Source organism: Oryzias melastigma, linkage group LG13 (assembly GCF_002922805.2).
Source record: "Oryzias melastigma strain HK-1 linkage group LG13, ASM292280v2, whole genome shotgun sequence".
NCBI classification, from domain to species: Eukaryota; Metazoa; Chordata; class Actinopteri; order Beloniformes; family Adrianichthyidae; genus Oryzias; species Oryzias melastigma.
This window is the reverse complement of record NC_050524.1, coordinates 372,402-393,809: the sequence shown is the minus strand read 5'-3', so window position 1 is coordinate 393,809 and position 21,408 is coordinate 372,402. Positions and strand designations below refer to the sequence as shown.

The following is a 21,408-nucleotide window of genomic DNA, read 5'->3' as shown; positions in this document are numbered from 1 at the left end:
GGTTCTGGATTACAGATCAGAATCTTTGATCCAGGTCGTTAAAGGAACCACAGACCCTGACGTGCAGCAGCCGAACCCGCTCCACAGAGTCGGAACCGAGCGACGTTGAGATCGGGACACCTCCGGACAAGTCTGGACATGTTCTCTCGAGTCCCGAAACCGCGGCACCGGAACCTGGTGGCGCCGGGCGCAGCTCCGTCCGGACCAGAACCTCCCCCGGTACTGAGGGCGCTCAGCCCGCGTAGGAGCGGCTGCTCCCGCTTCTTCTGGGAAAATTCCCGCCCCGTTTGTCTGAAACTTCCCCGAAGTTCGTCCCGGGCCGCCGCTGCGCCGGTCCGGTCCCGGCCCGGTTCCGACCCGAAAGCCGCCGTGACACTCACCCTTGCGGCTGTCGCAGTCCCTCCTGCCCGCCCTGCCGCGCGCCCTGTCGGGGTCAGCCCTCCTCCGGCCCGGGGGCCTGCGGGTCCGACATGCCGGGGGCTCCGCGCGGGGCGGGGCGTCCTCGCTGGGCGGGGGGGTTCCGGGCCGGCTCCCGGACAGCAGGGGGGTCAGGTCAGAGCCGGAGCGGACCGAACCACCGGGAGGTTCGGCTGAATCCGCGGCCGCCATCTTTCCTTCTTCAAAACAAACCCCGCCCAGACGGAGCGGCGCAAGCGCAGCGCGGGCGCGCGTGCGTGCAGCCAGCCAACCGCAGAGCGGCAATACAGCAGGCACGAGCCGGCCGGAAACGGCGCTCAGCTTCACCCTTCAAAATAAAAGCACTTTTTAGAGTCTTTCAGATCGGTTTCCGGAGGAGCGGCTGCAGGTGATTCTAGATGCTCCTGTTGGTCCTCAAACTCCTCCTTTAGGGTCTCCTCTCCTTCCAGCCTCCTCCTGTATCCTCCTTCATCCAGGGACCTCCTCTGTGCTCTTGACAGATCCGAGTGGTTCCGACCAGAACCAGCACCACCCACAACTTTCATTGTTTTGAAACATAAACTTCATTTTTTGTGTCCATTAAACATTTATGTCTCTCATGTATGTCTATATACTCGGACCTTCTTTAGTCAGGAAACTATTTCCACAAATATGATCATTTATGATCTTCGAGATTCTAAGGAATAAATATTTACAAAATATGAGTTATTTCTGTGAACTCTTTTCCTACCTGGAAGTAAGACGCTTCGATCTCTGAGGCTCCGCCTTTCTCTCCTTGTGGGTGCCGCCCATTTCATGACATCATCCTGGAGCTGTCCTCAGCAGCGTGTCCTACAGTAACATCTGAACTTTTGTGAAGATAGTTGTGCTTATTGTGCATCTGAAATGAAGATGTTTTGCTGATCACAGCTATCTCCGCTGAGAAACCGTGTTAACCTGGGGGCGGAGCTGGAGGCACAGACCCCTCCTGGAAAGGGCGGTACTCACTTTGTGATGTCACAGCGTGAGGACCTGCTGTTGAGAGTTTTTGAGGAATACTCAGAAATGTGTGAACAGATCAGAATAGCACTTTGGGTTTTTTAGTGAAGGATGAACGTATGAAACATTTAAAAGATCAAAATGTTGGTTTTCATGATGTAGGCCCTTTAAACGTTCGCAATAATTAAATTATGACTGTGTCTGATTTGACTATAAATACAAGTTTAAACTTTTGACAGCAGCACATATAGGCTCCTTTCAAAATAAAATACATCCTGTGTTGAATCCGATCCGCAGCTGCAGCAGATTAACTGCAGTCAAAAAGACAAACATTGTGACTTTGATGCTCCTTCATCTTTTTACTCTTTTTATGATTGAATGTAAACATGAAAACTCTGATGTAGAATTTTAATTTGAAATCCTCTGTATTGTGGAAATGCACTGCAGCAGATGGACGTCTCTGCTCTAGACCTGCAGAGCAGATCAGAATGTGTGAGTTTACTGAAACAATAAAGCAGCATTTTAAAGTTACCTGAAAAGATATATGACTGAAGCTGCACGTGGATCCAGAGCCAGAGATCAGACCTTCCAAACTTCAGCGCAAAACCCGCGTTTTATTTTGAAAGAGGTTGTGTTTCCGGTCAGAGGTTACCGGAAGCTAACGTGAGTTCCAAAACAGAAAAACAACGGGGACACGATGCTCCACCGCGCGAGGCGTCCGTGAAGGACTGATACGATCGTGACGTCACACAGGTAACCGGTCCGGGTTCGGACGGTTCGGACCCCTGCATTGTTCGGTGGTGAACCCCTATTTTATAATAACTCAATGATGTTATTGACAGTCTGGGATGAATAAAGTTTCATTCAAATAAAACTTTATTCATCAGTTTTCCTGACAGAGGTCCGAACCTGCTTCTGGACCGGAACCGTGTCGAACTGGTCTAAGAGCACGTGGAGTCTGTCTGATTCGGAACCGGGTTCTGGCTCTCCAGAGACGATCTCTGGCAGTAGAAGACCCCTTTCTGACAGATATCCCACAATCCTTTGCAGAGTGGAAAGATCAAACAGCTGCCGAGCTTCCCGCGTCAGTCCTTCAGGGTATTGAGGAGGAGCGGGTCAGCAGCAGGGGGCGCTGTTGGTTCGGTTCTGTTGGATCTCCAGGTTTCTACTGTCAGAGGATCTGCAAGTCCCAGAGAACCGAGAGTGGGGCTGATGCTGATCTTCTGGTTCTGTCGTCCAGGTTCTGCTGGAAGCGGGACCGGGTCCAGATGCGGGGCGGCAGGCCTCTGGTGAAGGTGGTCCGTCTGGGCCTGCTGTCGTACCAGGAGGGTCTGCGGCTGCAGCAGGTCTTCGTGGACCGCCACCGGTCCGGCCCGGCCCACTCTCTGCTGCTGTGCGAGCACCATCCGGTCTACACCACGGGGATCCGGCACCAACCGTACCCCGCCTCCCAGCTGGACCGGCTCCGCCTCCTCGGGGCCGACGTTCACCGCGCCAACCGAGGAGGACTCATCACCTTCCACGGGCCGGGTCAGCTGGTGTGCTACCCGGTCCTGGACCTGAGCGGCTTCAAAAAGGTCAGTGGAGCGGCGGCGTGATCGGCGGCGTCCGGCGGCTGACCCGTCCCCTGTCCCCCCAGAGCGTGCGCTGGTACGTGTCTCAGCTGGAGCAGACCGTCATCTCGGCGTGCAGCAGCTTGGGCGTGGCGGCGACCACGTCCCCGCACACCGGAGTCTGGGTCGGAGACAACAAGATCTGCGCCATCGGTAGGTACACGCCGCCGCCGCCGCCGTAGAGCCCCACCTGACCCCCCCTCTGCTGCAGGGATCCACTGTGGCCGGTACGTCACCTCCCACGGCCTGGCTCTGAACTGCGACCCGGACCTGTCCTGGTTCTCCCACATCGTCCCGTGTGGCATCGAGGGCAAAGGCGTGACGTCGCTCAGCAAGGAGCTGCGGCGGCATGTGAGCGTGCACGAGGCCACGCCCCTCCTGCTGAACGCCTTCGCCCAGCATTTCCACTGCGAGCTGAGTGAAGACGCCTGAAGACCTCAGAACGCGCTGGGTCTGTGGAACCACAAGAGGTTCTGCCAGAACCGACCGGAGCTTGGTGGTCTGTGTTCAGACCCGATTTCAGAACCGACAGAGATGAAACAGAACCTGCAGCTGGTTCCTGTCACCATGGTAACCAGGCGTGCTGGCCAGCGTGGAGCCGCCGTGTTGGTCGAGGCCTTTGGGTTCTGTTCGCTGCAGGTCCACCCCAGCCTCAGAACCGAACCCAGAACCGTTTCTGACTATTGTCCCACATGAAAATGTGAAAACACTGAAAGAGAGCGGATCCAGTTCGTCTCTGCTTTGAGGAATCCACTCAAACTTCCGTTTGTTTCAGAATAAAAGAGTGAAGAGCAGCGACCTCTGCTGGCAGAAAGAGGAGCTGCTTTAGTCCGACAGAAGGAGAAATGATGGAAAGATTCACTTCTGATCCTGATCACCTGTTCCAGCAGGTTCCTGGAGCTGCATGGAGATACATTTGGGCCAATATTATTTAAACCAAAATAAAACAAATAGAAAAAAATGTAAAATGTCCAAAACTTTTTGCTATTCTAAAATCAACTTCATTATTTTCAGCTTAAAATGTTTTTTTTAGGTTTCAAAAATCGCAATTTCTTAGAACTGTAATAATTACGGTCAGGAAATGTCTGTTTAGTCTGTACTGTCTGAAGTTGACCTAGACGGACTGGAGTTAACACAGTCATCGATTTTGATTGGTCCTTCGTGTTAGCCCCGCCCCAACGCACCACAACGGCGCCAAAAGTTTTGAAACGCAAAAAAAAGAAGAGTTGGAATTGAAATTTTGAGTTTTTTAGATCTAAAGAACTGAACATTTGAAGCTGAAAACAATGAAGTTGATATTAGAATAGCAAAAAGTTTTGGACATTTTCCTTTTATACCAATATATATATATATATATATATATATATATATATAATTATTATATTTGGGTTTAAATAATTTTGGCCTCATTTTAGCTCACAGATCTCAGCTGCCTTCAGGAACTTCCGGTTTGCTATTGGTTCTGGTCAGAAGATGAAAATATGTTTATTTTCTGACATTATAAAGAGAATAAAAGATTATTTTTGAACCGGAGTCTTCTTGTTTTACTGTCTTAACCGGAAGTTGTCATCTGCAGGGGTCCGCGGTGAAGTCAGCGTTTGATTCGCCGGTTTCCTGAACGTCCCGATCGTGTTTGATCCGGTGGATCAGATTCTCTTCATTAAACGGATCATTTCTCCGTTTCTAAAGAACCTCGTTAAATGTTGGAGAACTTCTGTGTTCGGTGGAAGACAGAAGTCTGAGTCCCGGTTTCCGGTAAAGATCCGGTTCGGTGTGAACCCGGTTCTTCCATAACCGTGGGACCGGAAGCGTCGGTCTGACACTAACTTCCCGCGCGCCGGCGCTGCTGTTTGGAGGAGGACGGTCACGTTCTGGTTCCGTGACACCGCGCTGCTGCTCGCCGAGCCGGTTCCGTTGGGTCAGAAATGTGGGGGGGCTGAAGGCGGCGGGAAGTCTTTGACGGACGCCTCGCGCGCATGCGCCGCTCCGCTCGGTCAGCATGGAGGACGGCGGGAAGCGCGAGGACTGGGACGCGGAGCTGCCGAACAGCACCGGAGACCCGCAGCTGGACGCAGCCGCGCGGCGCTGGTTCCGCTGGGACCGGGTGGGTGAACCAAGCTGGAGTCGGTACCTGCCGAACCGAGCCTGAGCGGTTCCGGCTGGGCAGGTTAAGGTCACGGCGCTGACCTGTCCTGTTGGAAGTTCTGGTTCTGTCCCAATTCTGCTCTGTGGTTCTGGTTTTGACTGTGAGCGTCTCCTTCCAGAACCCGTGGACCCGGGCTCAGATGGAGTCACTGTTGAAAGCGGGCCGCCTGGATGAAGTCCGGTCCAGACTCTGTGGGCGGTTAAGCTTCGGAACCGCCGGACTCCGGGCGCCGATGGGAGGCGGGTTCAACCGGATCAACGACCTGACCGTCATCCAGGCCACCCAGGTGAGAGGAGCCGACCCGAGACTCTGATGTCGGCTCTGGTGACCGAGCAGGTTCTGGTGTGAGGAGGCCAGAGGTTCTGACCCCTCCCCCCTCCCCAGGGTCTGCTCTCCTACCTGTGCAGGTGTTTCCCAGACCTGAGCGGCAGAGGCGTGGTCGTCGGCTTTGACACGCGGGGACAGCAGGAGAGCGGCTGCAGCAGCCACAGGTGAGTCTGCGACCGCCGGCAGGCTCCGCCCCTGCAGCCGGACAGAGAGGCTCCGCCCCTGCAGTCGGACGGAGAGACTCCGCCCCTTCAGCAGGACGGAGAGACTCCACCCCTGCAGCCGGAGAAGCTCCGCCCCTGCAGTCGGACGGAGAGACTCCGCCCCTGCATTCTGACAGCGAGACTCCGCCCCTGCAGCCTAAGAGCCTCTCCGGCGCCTCAGCCGCCTCTGACCCTGTGCTTCCTGTCCAGGTTGGCGAAGCTGGCGGCCGCGGTGATGCTCAGCAGAGACGTCCCCGTCCACCTGTTCTCCGGCGTCGTCCCCACGCCATACGTGGTAAGCAGGAGCTGACGTCCTCAGGCGCGGTCAGGTGGTCGCTAGGCCTCACAGGTGCATGATGGGAAGCTGAGCTCCTCTGTGTTGCAGCCATTCGCCGTGAGGACGTTGGGGGCGGCCGCCGGCGTGATGATCACCGCATCGCACAACCCCAAAGAGGACAACGGCTACAAGGTGAGATCTGAGGCTCTGGCCCCGCCTCCACAGATCCAGAGGGTCAGACCGGGTTCAGCCCCGCCCACTCACCTGCTTCCCCACAGGTGTACTGGTGCTCCGGTGCTCAGGTGGCCTCCCCTCAGGATAAGGAGATCCTGCGCTGCATGGAGGAGGAGCAAGAGCCGTGGAGCTCCTCCTGCTGGGAGGCGGAGCTTTGGCAGCGCAGCTCGCTGTGCCGCGACCCGCTGACCCGGATCAACCGCTGTTACATGGACCAGCTGTCCTCCCTCTGCTTCCACAGGTAACCCCTCCCCCAAGTCGGTGCATGCGTGACCGCAGCGTGCACGCTCTGACCGTGCGCTCATATCCGTCAGGGTGGCGAACGGCGGCTCTCCTCTCAGAGTGGTGCACTCCTCCTTCCACGGCGTGGGACACGCCTTCGTCCAGCAGGCCTTCCAGGTGTTCGGTTTGGCCCCGCCCATCCCGGTCCCGGAGCAGCGGGATCCCGACCCCAGCTTCCCCACGGTGCGCTGCCCGAACCCGGAGGAGGGCGCGTCCGTGCTGGTAGGTGTGGTTATGCAGCCCCTCCCCCTCAGGGCTGCAGCGCTGAAGCTCCGCCTCCTCTGCAGGAGCTGGCCCTGCGGCTGGCGGAGAAGGAGAACGCTGGGATCGTTCTGGCCACGGATCCTGACGCCGACCGGCTGGCCGTGGCAGAGAGATGTAACGGGTACTGAGGTGGGCGGGGCTTGCAGCTGGAGGCGGGGCTCAGGTGTGTTACCTGTGTGCTGCGCTCAGGTGTTCCTGGAAGGTGTTCTCGGGGAACGAGCTGGCGGCGCTGCTGGGCTGGTGGATGTTCTTCAATTGGAAGCAGAGCGCCGCTGACGGGGCCGCGGCGCCGAGCGTCTGCATGCTGGCCACCGCCGTGTCCTCCAAGATCCTGCAGACGCTGGCCCGCGCAGAGGGCTTCCACTACGAGGTCAGGCCCCGCCCACTCAGAGCTGCGAGCACGCCGGCCCGCTGACCCGTCCTCTGCTCCACAGGAAACGCTCCCCGGCTTCAAGTGGATCGGGAACCGGATCCACGAGCTCTCCGGCGCCGGGAGGCGGGTCCTGTTCTCCTTCGAGGAGTCCATCGGTAGCCCCTCCTCGGTTCTGGTGGGTCTGTGAGGGGGGTGTATCTGACCCGTGTTTCTGCAGGGTTCCTGTGTGGAGACATGGTTCCGGAGAAGGACGGCGTCAGCGCCGCCGCCGTCGTGGCCGAGATGGCAGCGTACCTGCAGAGGGGGGGTCTGAGTCTGATGCAGCAGCTGCACATCATCTACCAGACGTAAGCTGCTGCAGCGGTTCTGCCGGTCCGGGCCGGTCCGATCCTCAGCTCCGGTGCTCCTGTCTGCAGGTACGGCTATCACCTGTCCACCACCTCCTACGTCACCTGTCACGACCCCCCCACCGTCCAGAGGATCTTCAGCCGCATCAGGAACTTCCACGGCGCCGGATCCTACCCGCAGACCTGCGACGGCGTGCCCATCGACCACGTCAGAGACGTGACCACAGGCTACGACAGCAGCCGGCCCGACCTGCGATCCGTGAGTCACACACCCACCCCCCGTCCAGAACCAGAACCCGCCGAGTGACCCGTCCGTGTCCCGGTCAGACGCTGCCCATGTCCCGGAGCGGCCAGATGGTCACCTTCCGCCTGCAGAACGCCGTGGTGGCCACGCTGCGGACCAGCGGCACCGAGCCCAAGATCAAGTTCTATGCCGAGATCTGCGCCGCCCCGGGGCAAAGGTCAGCCGCCACCTCGCCGCCGATCTCAGGTGGAGTTTAGTGACATCACAGCGTGATTCTCTGTGCCACAGTGACGTGTCGGCGCTGGAGGAGGAGCTTCAGAGAGTCACTGCTGCTCTGCTGGACGAGTTCCTGGAGCCGCAGAAGAACAAGCTGATTGGCCGCTGTTCTTAGCCCCGCCTCCTCACGCTGCTTCGCATTGATGGCGACACATGCAAACTAACCAGAGACTGAACGGCTTGGCTTTCAGTGTGGTGCATGATGGGTAAGCAAGGCCGGCGTGGACAGAACCGCCGATTGGGTCTGAGGATTCCGGCCCGTTTCAGGGAAGAGACTCAGTTTTATTTATTACTGGGTGGGGGGGTAACTGAATCTGAGCGTAAGACGACGCCCACCCACCTCAGAACGGCGCCGTCTGCCAGGAGGGAAGGACTCAGAACCAAAGACGTGCTCCTCAAACTGGACTGTGATGGTTCTGTGAAGGTTCTGTTTGGAGGAACAGATGTTTACGTCGCTCAGAACAGAACCAGGACATGATTGGACGGCTGAGCAGTGCATGCTGGGAGCTGCAGACTGCCTCGCTCTTGAACGTGCTTCAGTTTGTGGTTGGAGTGGGCGGAGCTTCAGCGTCTTCCTGCTGCAGGTAGGGGGCGCTGATGTTCACCAAAGCTGCTGCTCTGTAATAAAAGCTGTTGATCCAACTGGTCTGGTTCTGGTCGTGGGACACGCCCACTCCACGATGGAGGGGGAACAAACGGTACCAGAGAGATGCGGGTCGGGTCGGGTCCAGGTCTCCCTTAAAGAAAGAGATCTGATTTCACTGGGATCTCCTGGTAAGATGAAGGAGCCGGCTATACTGGGAATATGGATCGGATATGACGGGATAACGACGGGATAACAGGACTAGGATCACTCATACTAAATAATCCTGATTCTAATACTAAAGTAAAATATGAATACTTTCTAGTAGGTTTGATTCTAGAAACATTTGGATATAACCAATATTTAGTTCATTGAGTGAATAATAAAACAGACTTTCTTCAAATATGTTTAATTATGTGAACTGAACATTCATCAATTATATTAATGACAAAATATAATGAAACGGTCTCCAGTGAAACTTTTAAAAAGCAAAAATGTAACAAAAAACATTTTTTTAAATAAAGGCAGTAATGAAAAAAGAAGCAAAAACAAAATAAAAACTAAAGAAACGCTAGTAAAGTTAAAGCGCAGTTTGCTGGTAGTCACTGCCATGTTTGACCCCTCCCCCGGGGGAGGGGTGAGCTGCAGACTCTGGTTGTCTCTCTGTCATTGGTGCAAATATGACTGAAGCAGGGAGGGGGAGGGGCGGGGTCTTAGGGGGTGGGGGCAGTGAATCCAGATTGGGTAGTTTTCTACACAAATCTGGCTTTTTTTTGCCCAACCTGGCAACCCTGCAGACAGATGAGCCTGGTTTCCACTGAGCGGTCCGGTCCGGTCTGGTCCAGTGATTTGAGGGTTTTCATTGTAAAATGGAACCATTAAACAACCTGTACCTCTAGAGGACCTGCATCTGTTGGTCCATAGAAAAAGCAGAATGGTACAGTTGGGGCGGAGTCACTGATTGGCAGAAAGTGATGAGGACATTAGAAAGCACCAGTACAGCGCTAAGCTAACGATTGCGTTTTCCTCTACGGCAGGAATGTTCGTTCAACAACATGAAATTCCTGTTCAAGACGATGGACAGAAATGAAACCAAGAAAAACACGAGCTGCTGGATGACCTCCATTGTTGTTGCTTTGCTAGTTGTCGCACTACAATGACATGCTAGCGGTCTACACCATGCTAGCGGTCTACACCACGCTAGCGGTTTACACCACGCTAGCGGTTTACACCATGCTAGCGGTCTACACCATGCTAGCGGTTTACACCATGCTAGCGGTCTACACCACGCTAGCGGTTTACACCATGCTAGCGGTCTACACCATGCTAGCGGTCTACAGCATGTTAGCGGTCTACACCATGCTAGCGGTCTACACCACGCTAGCGGTCTACACCATGCTAGCGGTTTACACCATGCTAGCGGTCTATACCGCGCTAGTGGTTTACACCATGCTAGCGGTCTACACCATGCTAGCGGTTTACACCACGCTAGCGGTTTACACCATGCTAGCGGTCTACACCACGCTAGCGGTTTACACCATGCTAGCGGTTTACACCATGCTAGCGGTCTACACCGCGCTAGTGGTTTACACCATGCTAGCGGTCTATACCGCGCTAGCGGTTTACACCATGCTAGCGGTTTACACCATGCTATCGGGCTACACCATGCTAGCGGTCTATACCGCGCTAGTGGTTTACACCATGCTAGCGGTCTATACCGCGCTAGCGGTTTACACCATGCTAGCGGTCTACACCACGCTAGCGGTTTACACCATGCTAGCGGTTTACACCATGCTATCGGGCTACACCATGCTAGCGGTCTACACCATGCTAGCGGTTTACACCATGCTAGCGGTTTACACCATGCTAGCGGTTTACACCATGCTAGCGGTCTACACCATGCTAGCGGTTTACACCACGCTAGCGGTCTACACCATGCTAGCGGTCTACACCATGCTAGCGGTCTAGTCCACGAGGCTTCAGACGCCGTGCTTGCATGACTCCATAAATGAATTCCAGCTCTTTACGTATTAAAGTATTGATCTCTTCAATCTAGAATTAATACTTCCCCATGGTAGTGATACTATCAATAGTCAGATGGATCCGCTCACCTCTAGCGTCCAGAGAAAGAGAGATCCTTTGACTCTGGGGGGCGGGGCATAGTGGAGGCGTCTTCTGCTTTTACTCTATAATGGCGACAAACGTTTTTTCAGGAATGAGAAGTGTCCCGCCTTCAGAGCCTGAAGGTCACGGAGACTTTCAGAGGACGACTGTCTGGGTTCTGAACCAGACCAGAACCTGGAGACTTTTCATCAAAGTCAGACGTCAGGATCCAAACATTCAGGTGGAGACAGGTGAGGATGAAGACAGTACACTTCACTTCTGTACAAAGCCAGTGTTCTATTTCTATTTTCCATCATTTTTCTTTTTTTTATTTTCTTCCCTACCATGGTGTGGCAACATGTGACCAAGTGTTTGTCCGTGTGGGTGAAGAGGTGGGTGGGAGTGAAGGGTTGAGGACCTTATTTGGGTCCTAAAATGTTCCCTGAGTAATCCCTTGTTCTTTGTTTATTTTTAAATTTGATTGTTTTTATGTAAAGCACATTGATTGAAATGTATTTTTCTGGAAAGGTGCTGTACAAATAAAGTTTGATTTGATTTGATTTGACAGGTGAGGATGGAGACAGGTGAGGATGATTTTCGGATTTTTCCAGTTCTGGGTCACGAGTAGACGTGTGTCTCCAGCTCTCCTTAAAATCACTTAAAATCTTAAAATCACACTCGTGGACATTCAAGGAAAACTCTCCACTGCTTTTCTGAATGAGGCTAAGCTAACAGCTCTGATGGAGCTTGAGGCTAAGCTATCACCGCTGTTACAACTCGTAGAGGATTTCTGACAGTAAAAGCCAAAAAGAAAAACGAGATAATCGCCAAGATCTCCTGGATGGAAGGATGCATGACATGGATCAACAAGAACGGATGAATATTGTGATTCTCACGGGACTTCAACTACAACCCAGGTGCGGCCTGGTGCTACCAGCGTTAGCATGGACGCTAATGGAGCTGTGATGGATGCTAACGTGACCGTAGAGAATCAGGTTGGAGAATTTCTTGCGTCTAAAGGGATTTCCTTGGACCTAAACACTGTTGAGGTCTGTCATCCGCTTCCTCTGGGAAAGAATACGGATAAACCAGCGATCCTGATCAGGTTTGTGAATCGAAAGCACAAGATAGCTCTGAGGAAACAACGCAAACACCTGAAGGGGTCGACTATCTTTCTTAATGATCATTTATCCAAATATCACGCTGATCTGGTGAAGCATGCGAGAATTCTATACAAAAGGAAACAGATCCATTCAACATGGATCCAGAACTCCAGAATCTTTGTCAAACCACTCGGACCACCGGACCAGATGAAGCCTCTGGAAATAAAATCCATGAAAGACTTTGAGAACTGTGGGATTACGCATGTCTGACCCTTTAATTCAAGCAAAATGTGAACTCAACAAACCGTTGAAGGTGAACTCTGACCCGGTTCTGAGCAGCAGAACTTGAGCACAATTCCCTTGAAATGAAACCTTCACAGTCTCTCAGTCATAACAATGAAGAACGATTACGTGGCCTCAAAAGGCTCCTAAACTGTGATGTAGCACTGATTCTGCTCAAGTTACTGATCTTTTTCTTTTTAACTTATTACTTTTTTGTGTTATTATAATCATTCTTTGATGAAGACAATCTGCACAAATTGTCTTTTATCAATGAGAATATTGTGATTCTTTTCTTTTTTGCTTTAACAAATGAAGATGATTTTTACTTATTACTTTAAATATTACTACAATAATTCTTTGATGAATACAATCTGCAAAATTTGTTTTTTAATAAGAATATTTTGAAACTTTCAATCTGTTATTGTAGAGTATAAATATTTGATATTAGTTCCTGAACCGGAGATTGATAATTCATGTAGAGAAAATGGTTGAGCCGCGGTGGGATTATATAAGTTCGCTTCCTCCCACTCCCTTTCAAACAATCTAGATGTATTTCAATGTGATGTTTTTTTTTTCTTCATTATTCCTGATTACTTGAAATAAACCATTTCATTCATTCGTGAAGACAGGTGAGAATGGTGACAGGTGAGGATAAAGACAGGTAAGGCCTCCCCTGACCTTTTGACCCTGCAGGTGTATAGAGGATTTCTCTTCGGCAGGTGACCCGGTTCTGTCCTAAAACGAGAACAAAAGTCCGTCTTGGAAGGAAAAAGGTCAAAAAATTGAAACCAAATAAAAAGGATTTAGATAAATATTTGAAATGTTTTCAGTCTTGTTTGTTTCTCTCGTTGCTCCAGAAACACACAGAAGTTCTGGTTCTCCTGGATCTCCTGTTTGCGTTCTAAACTCGGGTCATAAACGGGCACAGGACCAACCAATCACAGAGCAGTACAGCAGACAGGTGTGTCCCCCTGAAGGCCGGTTCAGACATTTGGAGCTCCTCACCGTCACACGGAGAGTTTGGGTCTGCTGCTGAACCCGAAGTGGATCCTGGACCGAACCTCCTTCAGGTTCAGGCCGTAAATGATGGGGTTGAGGGCCGGCGGTAGCACCAGGAATTCCGCTGCCAGTGCGTTCTGCAGCGCCTCGATGGTGGTGCCGCCATACCGCGAGAAGGCGCCATCGAACAGCAGCGACCCCGTGAAGACCAGCAGCGCGGCCAGGTGTGGGACGCAGGTCTGGAGGAACTTCCTGCGGTCGGACCGGGATCTGGTGGCGGTTCGGATCAGCCGGGCGTAGGAAACCACGATGAGCGCGGCCTGCGACAGGTGCAGCGCCGTGATCAGGAAGCTATAGATGTCGTTGTAGGACGCCGGCGGACACGCCAGCTTCACCAGCTCCCAGTCGGTGCAAAACATCTTGGAGATGTGGTGTCCGCACAGCGGCAGCCGCAGGACCAGAACCAGGCCCACTGCCGTCTCCAGCAGAGAGAAGGTCCAGGTCAGCAGCAGCAGCAGCGCCACCTTCCGCAGCGTCATCAGCTCCCGGTACCGCAGCGGCCAGCAGATGGCCACGTAGCGGTCGTACGCCATGACAGTCAGGCTGGTGAACTCGCAGAAGATGTAGCTGTAGCCCACGAACATCTGAGCCACGCAGCCGGCGTACGACACCACGTGGGCGTCGGCCAGCAGGTCGTGCAGGAGCTTGGGGTAGAAGCTGGACGCGCCACAGATGCCGTTCATGCACAGGTTGCACAGGAAGAAGTACATGGGCTGGTGGAGGTGGGTCTTCTCCAGGACCACGGTACCGATGAGCGTCAGGTTCACCAGGAGCGTGAACAGGTACGCCGTCAGAGCCAGGCCGAACCACACCTGCCGGTTCAGCAGAGACTGGTTGAGGCCGCCCAGAACAAACACCAGCTGGGAGTTGTTCTCCATCCGGGGACAAGAGGTCACCGACGGAAGAACGGGTTCTGGAAGGAGACAAACGGGTCAGAACAGCAAACGGGTCAGAACACCAAATGGATTAAACTGGCAAACGGGTCAGACCGGCTAATGGGTCATGGTTTCTGTGGAGCTCAGAGACGAGTCTCTGAGCTCCACAGAAACCTATCTCTGACGCTTTGAGAACGTCAGACGGACAGGAAGCTGCAGGAGAACCAGACCAACCGATCCTTCTTAGGGTGGATGTTCTGTCATTTGGACCCAAACATTTCAGCATCGACCACAATGAGCGTGAACGAGGAGTTTCTGTGAAGCACCAGATGAAACCGTGTCCACAAGAACAGAGAACATCTCTGCTGGAAGCAGAACTGTCCGAGTCTTCAGTGGAACATCGTGGCGCCGTTCCACAGTGAGCTGCAGAGTCGACTCCGCCCCCTTTAGTCCTTCAACCTTCTGTTTCTGATTTCCATAACACTGAAACACGTGAAGGTGGATCAACCAAACTTTTGGTTTCAGAAGAAGTTTATGTGAAAATAAAAACATTTCTGAAAATCGTCATTCAGTGTGAAATCAGAGACGCAATAAAAACGGCGAAGTCGCTCATCGTTTTCAGTCTAACTTCAGCTCAGTCTGAAAAGGAGCTAAAGATTCTGATTCTGCAGTAAAACACACCTGTAGATCAACACACCTGTAGAAAATCACACACCTGGAGATCAACACACCTGTAGAAAATCACACACCTGGAGATCAACACACACCTGTAGATCAACACACACCTGTAGATCAACACACACCTGGAGATCAACACACACCTGGAGATCAACACACACCTGCAGATCAACACACACCTGTAGATCAACACACACCTGTAGATCAACACACACCTGCAGATCAACACACCTGCAGATCAACACACACCTGGAGATCAACACACACCTGTAGATCAACACACACCTGTAGATCAACACACACCTGTAGATCAACACATGTCCTTTATGCTCAGTCCTCACAGTGAATCTTCGTCAGAGTGATACATCTTTCTACAGACATGATCTCTCAGACTTCAACCTCCTGCTGCAGAAACTTGACCCCACACGGAGAGCTGTGCTTCTTATTCACCACAGGGCAACACCCCCCCACACGAGGAGAGGCGTGGCCTATGCTGTGATTATTCAAAACCACAAGGTTGTACCAAACTTAAAAACAATAAAACTTTATTGAAAAACTACATTAAAACAATGAAATGCATGAAAATAGACTTGAAGGCCTCATTATTGGCAGTTCTTGCTGTGCGATAGCGTCCCACCGCTTTGGTGAAACAATGACAGAAGTGTGATCCTGATTACTATCAGATAACCTGTGGATCCAGGAGGAGGAGCAGAAGATGCACCTGGGCAGGACCTTTTAACAGCATGCTAAAGTGAACCTTAAATCTGCTGGTTCTGGAGCAGCTAAATGTTCTGGACTCACTCGTACAGACTTGTCTCTTTTAGTCCTTCAAACATGAGGATCCACTCAGATATACTCGAATTTACTCAGATATACTCCGATGTATCAGATCTTTTCAGACCCACTTAGATTTAGTCAAATCTACTGAAACGTCTCGCATTTTCTCAGATCTAATGAGATTTACTCAAATCTACTCAGATTTGCATAGATTTACTCAGATCTACTGAGGTTTTGTAGAAATTTACTCCATCTATCTTCTTCTGCTCACCCGGGACCAGGTCGTGGGGTCAACAGTCTAAGACTTCTCAGACTTCCCATCCCTGGTCACTTCCTCCAGCTCCTCTGGGGGGACCCCAGGCCTACCCAGGCCAGCCGAGAGACGTAGTCTCTCCAGAGTGTCCTGGATCTTTCCTGGCGCCTCCAACCAGTGGGACATGCCCGCAACACCTCTCCAGGGAGGAGTCCAGGAGGCATCCGGACCAGTTATCCGATCCACCTCAACCAGTCAGAACACTTCGTTCACAAAATGCTGGACTGCTTGTAGCTCCTAGAATTTCTAAAAGTACAGTTGGAGGTAGAACCTTCAGCCATCAAGCCCCTGTTCTATGGAATAAGCTCCCAGCTCATGTCAGAGAGGCCAGCACAGTTTCTACCTTCAAAACTAGCCTTAAAACATTCCTCTTTGGACAGGCGTTCTGCCAGGCTAGCTAGTAATCAGAGAATATTCCCTCTCCTGTGGGAGGCCATTCCTACCAATCACGCCCCTCCAGGTGACACTGTCATTGCCCACGAGGGCATTGAAGTCCCCCAGGAGGACGGAGTCCCCCGTTGGGGCACTTTCCAGTACCCCTTCAAGAGACACCAGGAAGGCCGGGTACTCCGAACTGCTGTTCGGCCCGTAAGCCGAAACTACAGTCAGAGACCTGTCCCCCACCCGAAGGCGAAGGGACACGACCCTCTCGTCCACCGGTACGAACTCCAACACTTGGCGGCTGAGCTGGGGGCTCACGAGTAAGCCCACCCCAGCCCGTCGCCTCTCACCATGGGCAACTCCAGAGTGGTAGAGAGTCCAGCCTCTCTCGAGGGACTGAGTTTTAGAGCCCAGGGTGTGGGTCGAGGTGAGCCCAACTATATCTAGTCGGTATCTCTCAACCTCTCGCACCGGCTCAGGCTCCTTTCCTCCCAAAGAGGTGACATTCCAAATACAATGCCCGAGGTTTGGGCCACCGATGTAACCACCTTTGGCCCCCTCCAAAACCACAGTGCACCAGCCCCTTCTGAGCTCTACTGTGGGCCCACTGGGGAGTGATCCCACGTCGCTCCTTCGGGTTGGACCCGACCGGGGCCCGTGGGAGAAGCCCCGGCCACCAGGCGCTCGCCTACGAGCCCCAACCCCAGGCCTTGCTACAAGGTGGGGCCCCGGTGACGCCAATCCGGGCGACGTAATGGGATCTCTGGTCTTGACACTCATGAAGAGGTTGAGAACCGCTCTTAGTCTGGCTCGTCACTCAGGACCTGTCTGCTATGGGAGACCCTACCAGGGGCAGAGCTTAGCTCCTGAGATCACTCGAGCACGCAAACCCCTCTACCACGGTAAGGTGGCGGTTCAAGTAGGATGCAAATTCACTTATCTACTCAAATCTACTTGAATCGATTCCGAGTTACTCGGATATAATCAGATCCACTCAGATCTAATCAGATTTTTCAAATTTATTCATCTACTCAAATATACTTAGATCCATTCAGATTTATTCAGATCTACTGGGATCTATTCACATACTCAGATCTACGTAACCCTTCAACTCTCCTTGGCTTGTTTACATTATAAGTGGGGTCATCTAGACCCCACAGGACAGTGTCCTGAACCTTTCTTTATTTTTGATTTTTGAGTTTCACTAATATCCATGTCAGACATAAAATCCTGTCCACCTTTGTCCACATTTGTCATGGAAAGAATCACATCAATATGTGGGTGGAGTCATCTGGACCCCAAAGATAGTGGCTCCACTCAGTTATGCAAATCCACCCTTAAATGTACTTAGATCTATTCAGATCCTCTCAGAGTTCCGCAAATTCACTCATCTACTCAGATCAACCAAGATCTACTCAGATTTACTCAGATATTTTCAGATTTATTCAGATCTACTTAAATCTACTCAGATCGAATCATTTCTGCTGCATGGTCCATGTCCTCCTTGGCCTTCAGATGTTCTGTTTGATGTTCTTTCTTAAGTGTATCTTCTTCTCTGAAGTAGTCGTTGGTGATGAAGATCCTCTTAGTTCATCATCAGGTTTGATACTCTGTTTTTACTGGGGGGTTGGGAGTGTCTCTGTGGGACGCCAACGCAGAGGTGGAGCCAGACGAGGGTTTATCTCACCTGGCCGGTGGATTCAGAGCGTCTCTGAGCGTCTCTGAGCGCGACCATGCTGAACTCCACCCAGGTGTCTGTTTTTGTTCTGGGTGGTTACTTCCACGCCAAACACCTGAAGGTGCTGCTCTTCCTGCTGGTTCTGGGCGTGTACGCTCTGATCGTGTTCTGTAACCTCCTCCTCATCGTGGTGATCTGCGTGAGCCGCAGCCTGCATGAGCCCATGTTCCTGTTCCTCTGCAGCCTGTTTGTCAACGAGCTGCTGGGGAGCTCCGGCTTGTTCCCCTTCCTGCTGCTGCAGATCCTGGCGGACGTCCACCGGGTCTCCGCCCCCCTGTGCTTCCTGCAGGTCTTCGTGGTGCACTCGTACGGGGCGGTGGAGTTCTTCATGCTGGCCGTCATGTCGTACGACCGGCTGGTGGCGGTGTGCCATCCTCTGCAGTACCACAGCGTGTTGACGTGGAGGAAGAGCGCCGCTCTCACCGCGGCGCCGTGGGTTGCTGCTGTGCTCCTCATCGTCTGCACCACATCCCTGAGCTTCCCTCTGCAGCGCTGCAGGAACTTCATCCCTAAAGTTTACTGCGATAACTTCTCCATGGTGAAGCTGGCCTGCTCCGACACCACCCTCAACAACGTCTACGGCCTGCTGCTGACCCTGCTGGGCGTCGGCCTCCCCGTGGCCTTTACCCTGTACAGCTACGCCCGGATCCTCCGGGTCTGCCTGAGTGGGTCCAAACAGACCCGGCACAAGGCCGTCAGCACCTGCACGCCCCACCTGGCCTCGCTGCTCAACTTCTCCTTCGGCTGCGTCTTCGAGATCGTCCAGAGCCGCTTCGACATGAGCGGCGTTCCCGGCGTGCTGCGCGTCCTCCTGTCCCTGTACTTCCTGACCTGCCAGCCGCTCTTCACGCCGCTGCTGTACGGCCTGAAGATGACCCGCATCCGCAGCGCCTGCCTGCGCCTGCTGCCCCCCAGAGCCGGACCCGGAGCCAGAGCCTCGGTCTAATGTCTGCTGCTGAGGAACTGCGGAGATGATCTGTGTGACATTCTTCTGTCCTGTAGAAGAACAAGAACAGAGACAATGGAGACAGTCGAAACACCAGCAGAGGTTTTCCTTCTTGAAACTAACATCAGTTGTTGAATCATTTCTACATGAAAACTCAGGATTTGAAGTTTCGTTCAGCCTAACAGATTAGTGTCATCAGATATTTTCATGTAACATTTTGCTTTGAAGTCTTTGTGATTTTGTTCTGATTGACTGTTTTCTGAGTTTTTATGTATTGAACTGTCCTCTAGAAAAGAGAAAACATCCCATGACGGAGATGATGGTCTCCTCGGGACGTCCGGCGTTATGAACTGAAGCCGACGCTCCAGAGTTTAGATCTCTTCAGTCGATCGCGACAGCATGTCTGCTCCTTCCTTCGTCTGGTCAGAGCTTCATCTTGGAGATGCCGTCAGTCTGCAGGTCAAAATGACCTCCTGACCTTCAGCGACCTCTGGATGTGAAGCTCGGACAGTTTTCAGCTCAGAGCTCCTAAAGTAGGAACGAGGTGGGCGGAGCCACCAGGTGTCATGGCGACACTCACTCATTGCAGATTTCAAATAAAGGAATGTTGAAAAAATGTTTATCGTGTTTTTGTTAATCTTGACTCTGTCACGCCGACGGAACCAGTCAGTTTGTGACGGAGGTTCCCTCCATCCCATAATATCCACCCACATCCTCCTCTGGAGGCCGAGTGCAACGCTGTCTGCTTGTGCTGCTAAGTAGAGGCCTTAGTCACATGACCCTTAAGGGTCGCCATGACAACGGAACATACCGTTATTGTGAGAGGTGAGGTATCCTGAAGGATTCATGAGGATTACAGTCTTCTGACGTACTGCTGATGCTGTGGTACAGCGTCCTTACACTTAGTGTTTAGTGAGGTGTGAGTTCTGACTCTTTACTGACAGATGCTGCATGCACGGGGTGTGCACGTGATCCGTTAGCGCCCAAAAGACCCCGTAGATAAACTGTGCATGAACATTTTTCCTCTACGGTTCACAGAGGGATCTACCGCCTTGACCCTTCCTGAAGGTCACTGTGAGGTCCAGTCTGACCGTCTCTGACCCGGAGGTCTCCCTCAGCAGTTCGATGGTGGAAGTGCAGGACCTGAAGAGGTTCTGCTGAGTCAGGACCTGAGGCGGTTCTGTTCAAAGTGTTGTACAGAAACAAACACCAACAGAATCTGAGGAAAACCTTTTAAAACCAGAAAAGTCCCGATAAAGACCTGCAACCCTCTGGTCTAAGATCCGTTTTGTTCTGGACCAGAACTTCCTCATAGGAGAGGTTCCTCAGCAGGAGGACCATGGAGAGACCTCCACAGGCAGCCGGTTCTGGAGGACCTGCAGCCGGGTCACACCCAGTCCAGAGTCCAGCATCGAACCTGCTGGAGATAAACATGTCGATCCGGGATGTCCTGATCAGAATCTTTAGTCCTGATCCGATTCAGACTCATTTGATTTTGATACCGAGTTCTGATCCGATACTTTGGTGGAGCAAAGTTCCGAACTGATCCAGACTGGTCTCCGTTCTGTTCTTCTTGGGCCTGAACAGAACTCTTCTGTGGAGCAGCTTCAGACACAGAACTAACAGTGAATGAATGACAGTGAGTCCTGAGAATGTCTGGAATCTGATCCGATCCGTTAGATCAGGTGAGTCAAACTCGATCACACGGAGGACCAAAATACAAAACACACAGTCAGTCGCTGGCCGAGGTCAACATTCACTGAACACTTAAAAAATACAATTGTTAAAACTTTTAAACTTTAAAAACACAACTTTCTCACATTAATATGAATGAAAACAGACAGGAACATTATTCCAGGATTAATCCACTTAAATGACTTTAATATTATATCATAATATATACTGTCAAAATTATACAAGTTAGAAATAAAGTAAATGTTAAAAGAAAAAAACTTCAGATTTATTTACTTGTATTATATTGAAAAATAAACTTATAAATGTCCCAGAAGGTTTTGCTCTCCATAAAATATATCCAAGATAACATTCATAACAATAAAGTAGAATAATCCGGAGGGCCGAATCCGGCCCCCGGGCCTTGACTTTGACATGTCTGGATATGATCCTTGCTGACATGAATTTGTGGTTCCCTCCTCAGATCTTTGTGAAGTCATGGTTGTCATGAACGTTCAGTGACTGAAGCTTCTGGATCTTCACAACATTCCTGATCCTCCAAAGAAGAAGTTCCTCCAGAACTGCTGGTGTTTCAGTCTTTATGTGATGCCGCGCTCACATCAATGTAACCATTCATCAGATCATTTAGTTTGTTTTTGAGAGACTTTTTTTCAAAATGTTTTTATTAAGATTTTAACGATGTCAAGAACAAAAATACAAACAACATAATTATCTTTTACAGAGATAGTAAAATGTGTAGAACAATCCTATCATTCAGTTAAAGGTTAGTAATGGGGTTGTGGGTCATTTTCGGTGTTAACTTTATTTCTCCTTATATTTACCATTTCCAAATGTTTTGCCGTGTTTTGAGCAAGAAATATTGAAATAAAACGGCATTTTTGAGGCCAAATTTGGCAA

The 21,408-nt window shown here is 51.7% G+C and overlaps 5 protein-coding genes across 9 annotated transcripts in view; 3 read left to right on the top strand and 2 right to left on the bottom strand.

Moving 5' to 3' along the window:
• The window catches only part of rnf169 (ring finger protein 169), a gene marked incomplete in the record, with an annotated part of 4,067 nt that extends 3,356 nt beyond the window's left edge, over window positions 1-711 (bottom strand). The window contains 1 exon segment of the mRNA XM_024276899.2: window positions 381-711. Within this exon segment, the coding sequence (XP_024132667.1) occupies window positions 381-609 (229 nt within the window).
• Window positions 712-2,042: 1,331 nt separating this feature from the next.
• lipt2 (lipoyl(octanoyl) transferase 2) lies at window positions 2,043-3,969 on the top strand. Of its 5 annotated transcripts, XM_024276922.2 has the most exons (5): window positions 2,043-2,148; window positions 2,446-2,556; window positions 2,636-2,972; window positions 3,035-3,161; window positions 3,220-3,969. In XM_024276922.2, exons 3-5 carry the CDS (start codon window positions 2,664-2,666, stop codon window positions 3,438-3,440), a joined length of 657 nt encoding a protein of 218 aa, XP_024132690.1. In that variant the 5' UTR covers window positions 2,043-2,148; window positions 2,446-2,556; window positions 2,636-2,663; the 3' UTR covers window positions 3,441-3,969. The 5 variants fall into 5 exon arrangements, with proteins under 5 accessions (XP_024132690.1, XP_024132688.1, XP_024132689.1 ...); XM_024276920.2 differs by having other exon boundaries at window positions 2,446-2,972; XM_024276921.2 differs by lacking the exon at window positions 2,446-2,556 and having other exon boundaries at window positions 2,048-2,148.
• Window positions 3,970-4,544: 575 nt separating this feature from the next.
• Window positions 4,545-8,623, top strand: pgm2l1 (phosphoglucomutase 2-like 1). Its single transcript, XM_024276892.2, has 14 exons — window positions 4,545-5,112; window positions 5,273-5,440; window positions 5,539-5,645; window positions 5,895-5,979; window positions 6,070-6,153; window positions 6,240-6,436; window positions 6,510-6,699; window positions 6,765-6,862; window positions 6,931-7,111; window positions 7,176-7,269; window positions 7,332-7,461; window positions 7,531-7,720; window positions 7,789-7,922; window positions 7,994-8,623. The coding sequence occupies exons 1-14, from the start codon at window positions 5,008-5,010 to the stop codon at window positions 8,094-8,096; spliced, it is 1,866 nt and encodes a 621-aa protein (XP_024132660.1). The 5' UTR covers window positions 4,545-5,007; the 3' UTR covers window positions 8,097-8,623.
• Window positions 8,624-12,573: 3,950 nt separating this feature from the next.
• Window positions 12,574-14,022, bottom strand: LOC112149425 (olfactory receptor 7A10-like). The gene has a single exon (XM_024277091.2). It carries the CDS (start codon window positions 13,987-13,989, stop codon window positions 13,060-13,062), a length of 930 nt encoding a protein of 309 aa, XP_024132859.1. The 5' UTR covers window positions 13,990-14,022; the 3' UTR covers window positions 12,574-13,059.
• Window positions 14,023-17,658: 3,636 nt separating this feature from the next.
• On the top strand, window positions 17,659-18,819 carry LOC112149429 (olfactory receptor 49-like). Its single transcript, XM_024277096.2, has one exon. The coding sequence runs from the start codon at window positions 17,869-17,871 to the stop codon at window positions 18,817-18,819; it is 951 nt and encodes a 316-aa protein (XP_024132864.1). The 5' UTR covers window positions 17,659-17,868.
• Window positions 18,820-21,408: the final 2,589 nt, after the last annotated feature.

Coding starts and splice junctions, on each gene's coding strand:
- lipt2 (XM_024276922.2), top strand. CDS start 2,664: ATGCGGGGCGGCAGGCCTCTGGTGAAGGTGGTCCGTCTGGGCCTGCTG. Junction 2,973..3,034: donor ACCTGAGCGGCTTCAAAAAG/GTCAGTGGAGCG, acceptor CTGTCCCCCCAG/AGCGTGCGCTGGTACGTGTC. Junction 3,162..3,219: donor CAACAAGATCTGCGCCATCG/GTAGGTACACGC, acceptor CCTCTGCTGCAG/GGATCCACTGTGGCCGGTAC.
- pgm2l1 (XM_024276892.2), top strand. CDS start 5,008: ATGGAGGACGGCGGGAAGCGCGAGGACTGGGACGCGGAGCTGCCGAAC. Junction 5,441..5,538: donor CCGTCATCCAGGCCACCCAG/GTGAGAGGAGCC, acceptor CCCCCTCCCCAG/GGTCTGCTCTCCTACCTGTG. Junction 6,154..6,239: donor AAGAGGACAACGGCTACAAG/GTGAGATCTGAG, acceptor GCTTCCCCACAG/GTGTACTGGTGCTCCGGTGC.
- LOC112149425 (XM_024277091.2), bottom strand. CDS start 13,989: ATGGAGAACAACTCCCAGCTGGTGTTTGTTCTGGGCGGCCTCAACCAG.
- LOC112149429 (XM_024277096.2), top strand. CDS start 17,869: ATGCTGAACTCCACCCAGGTGTCTGTTTTTGTTCTGGGTGGTTACTTC.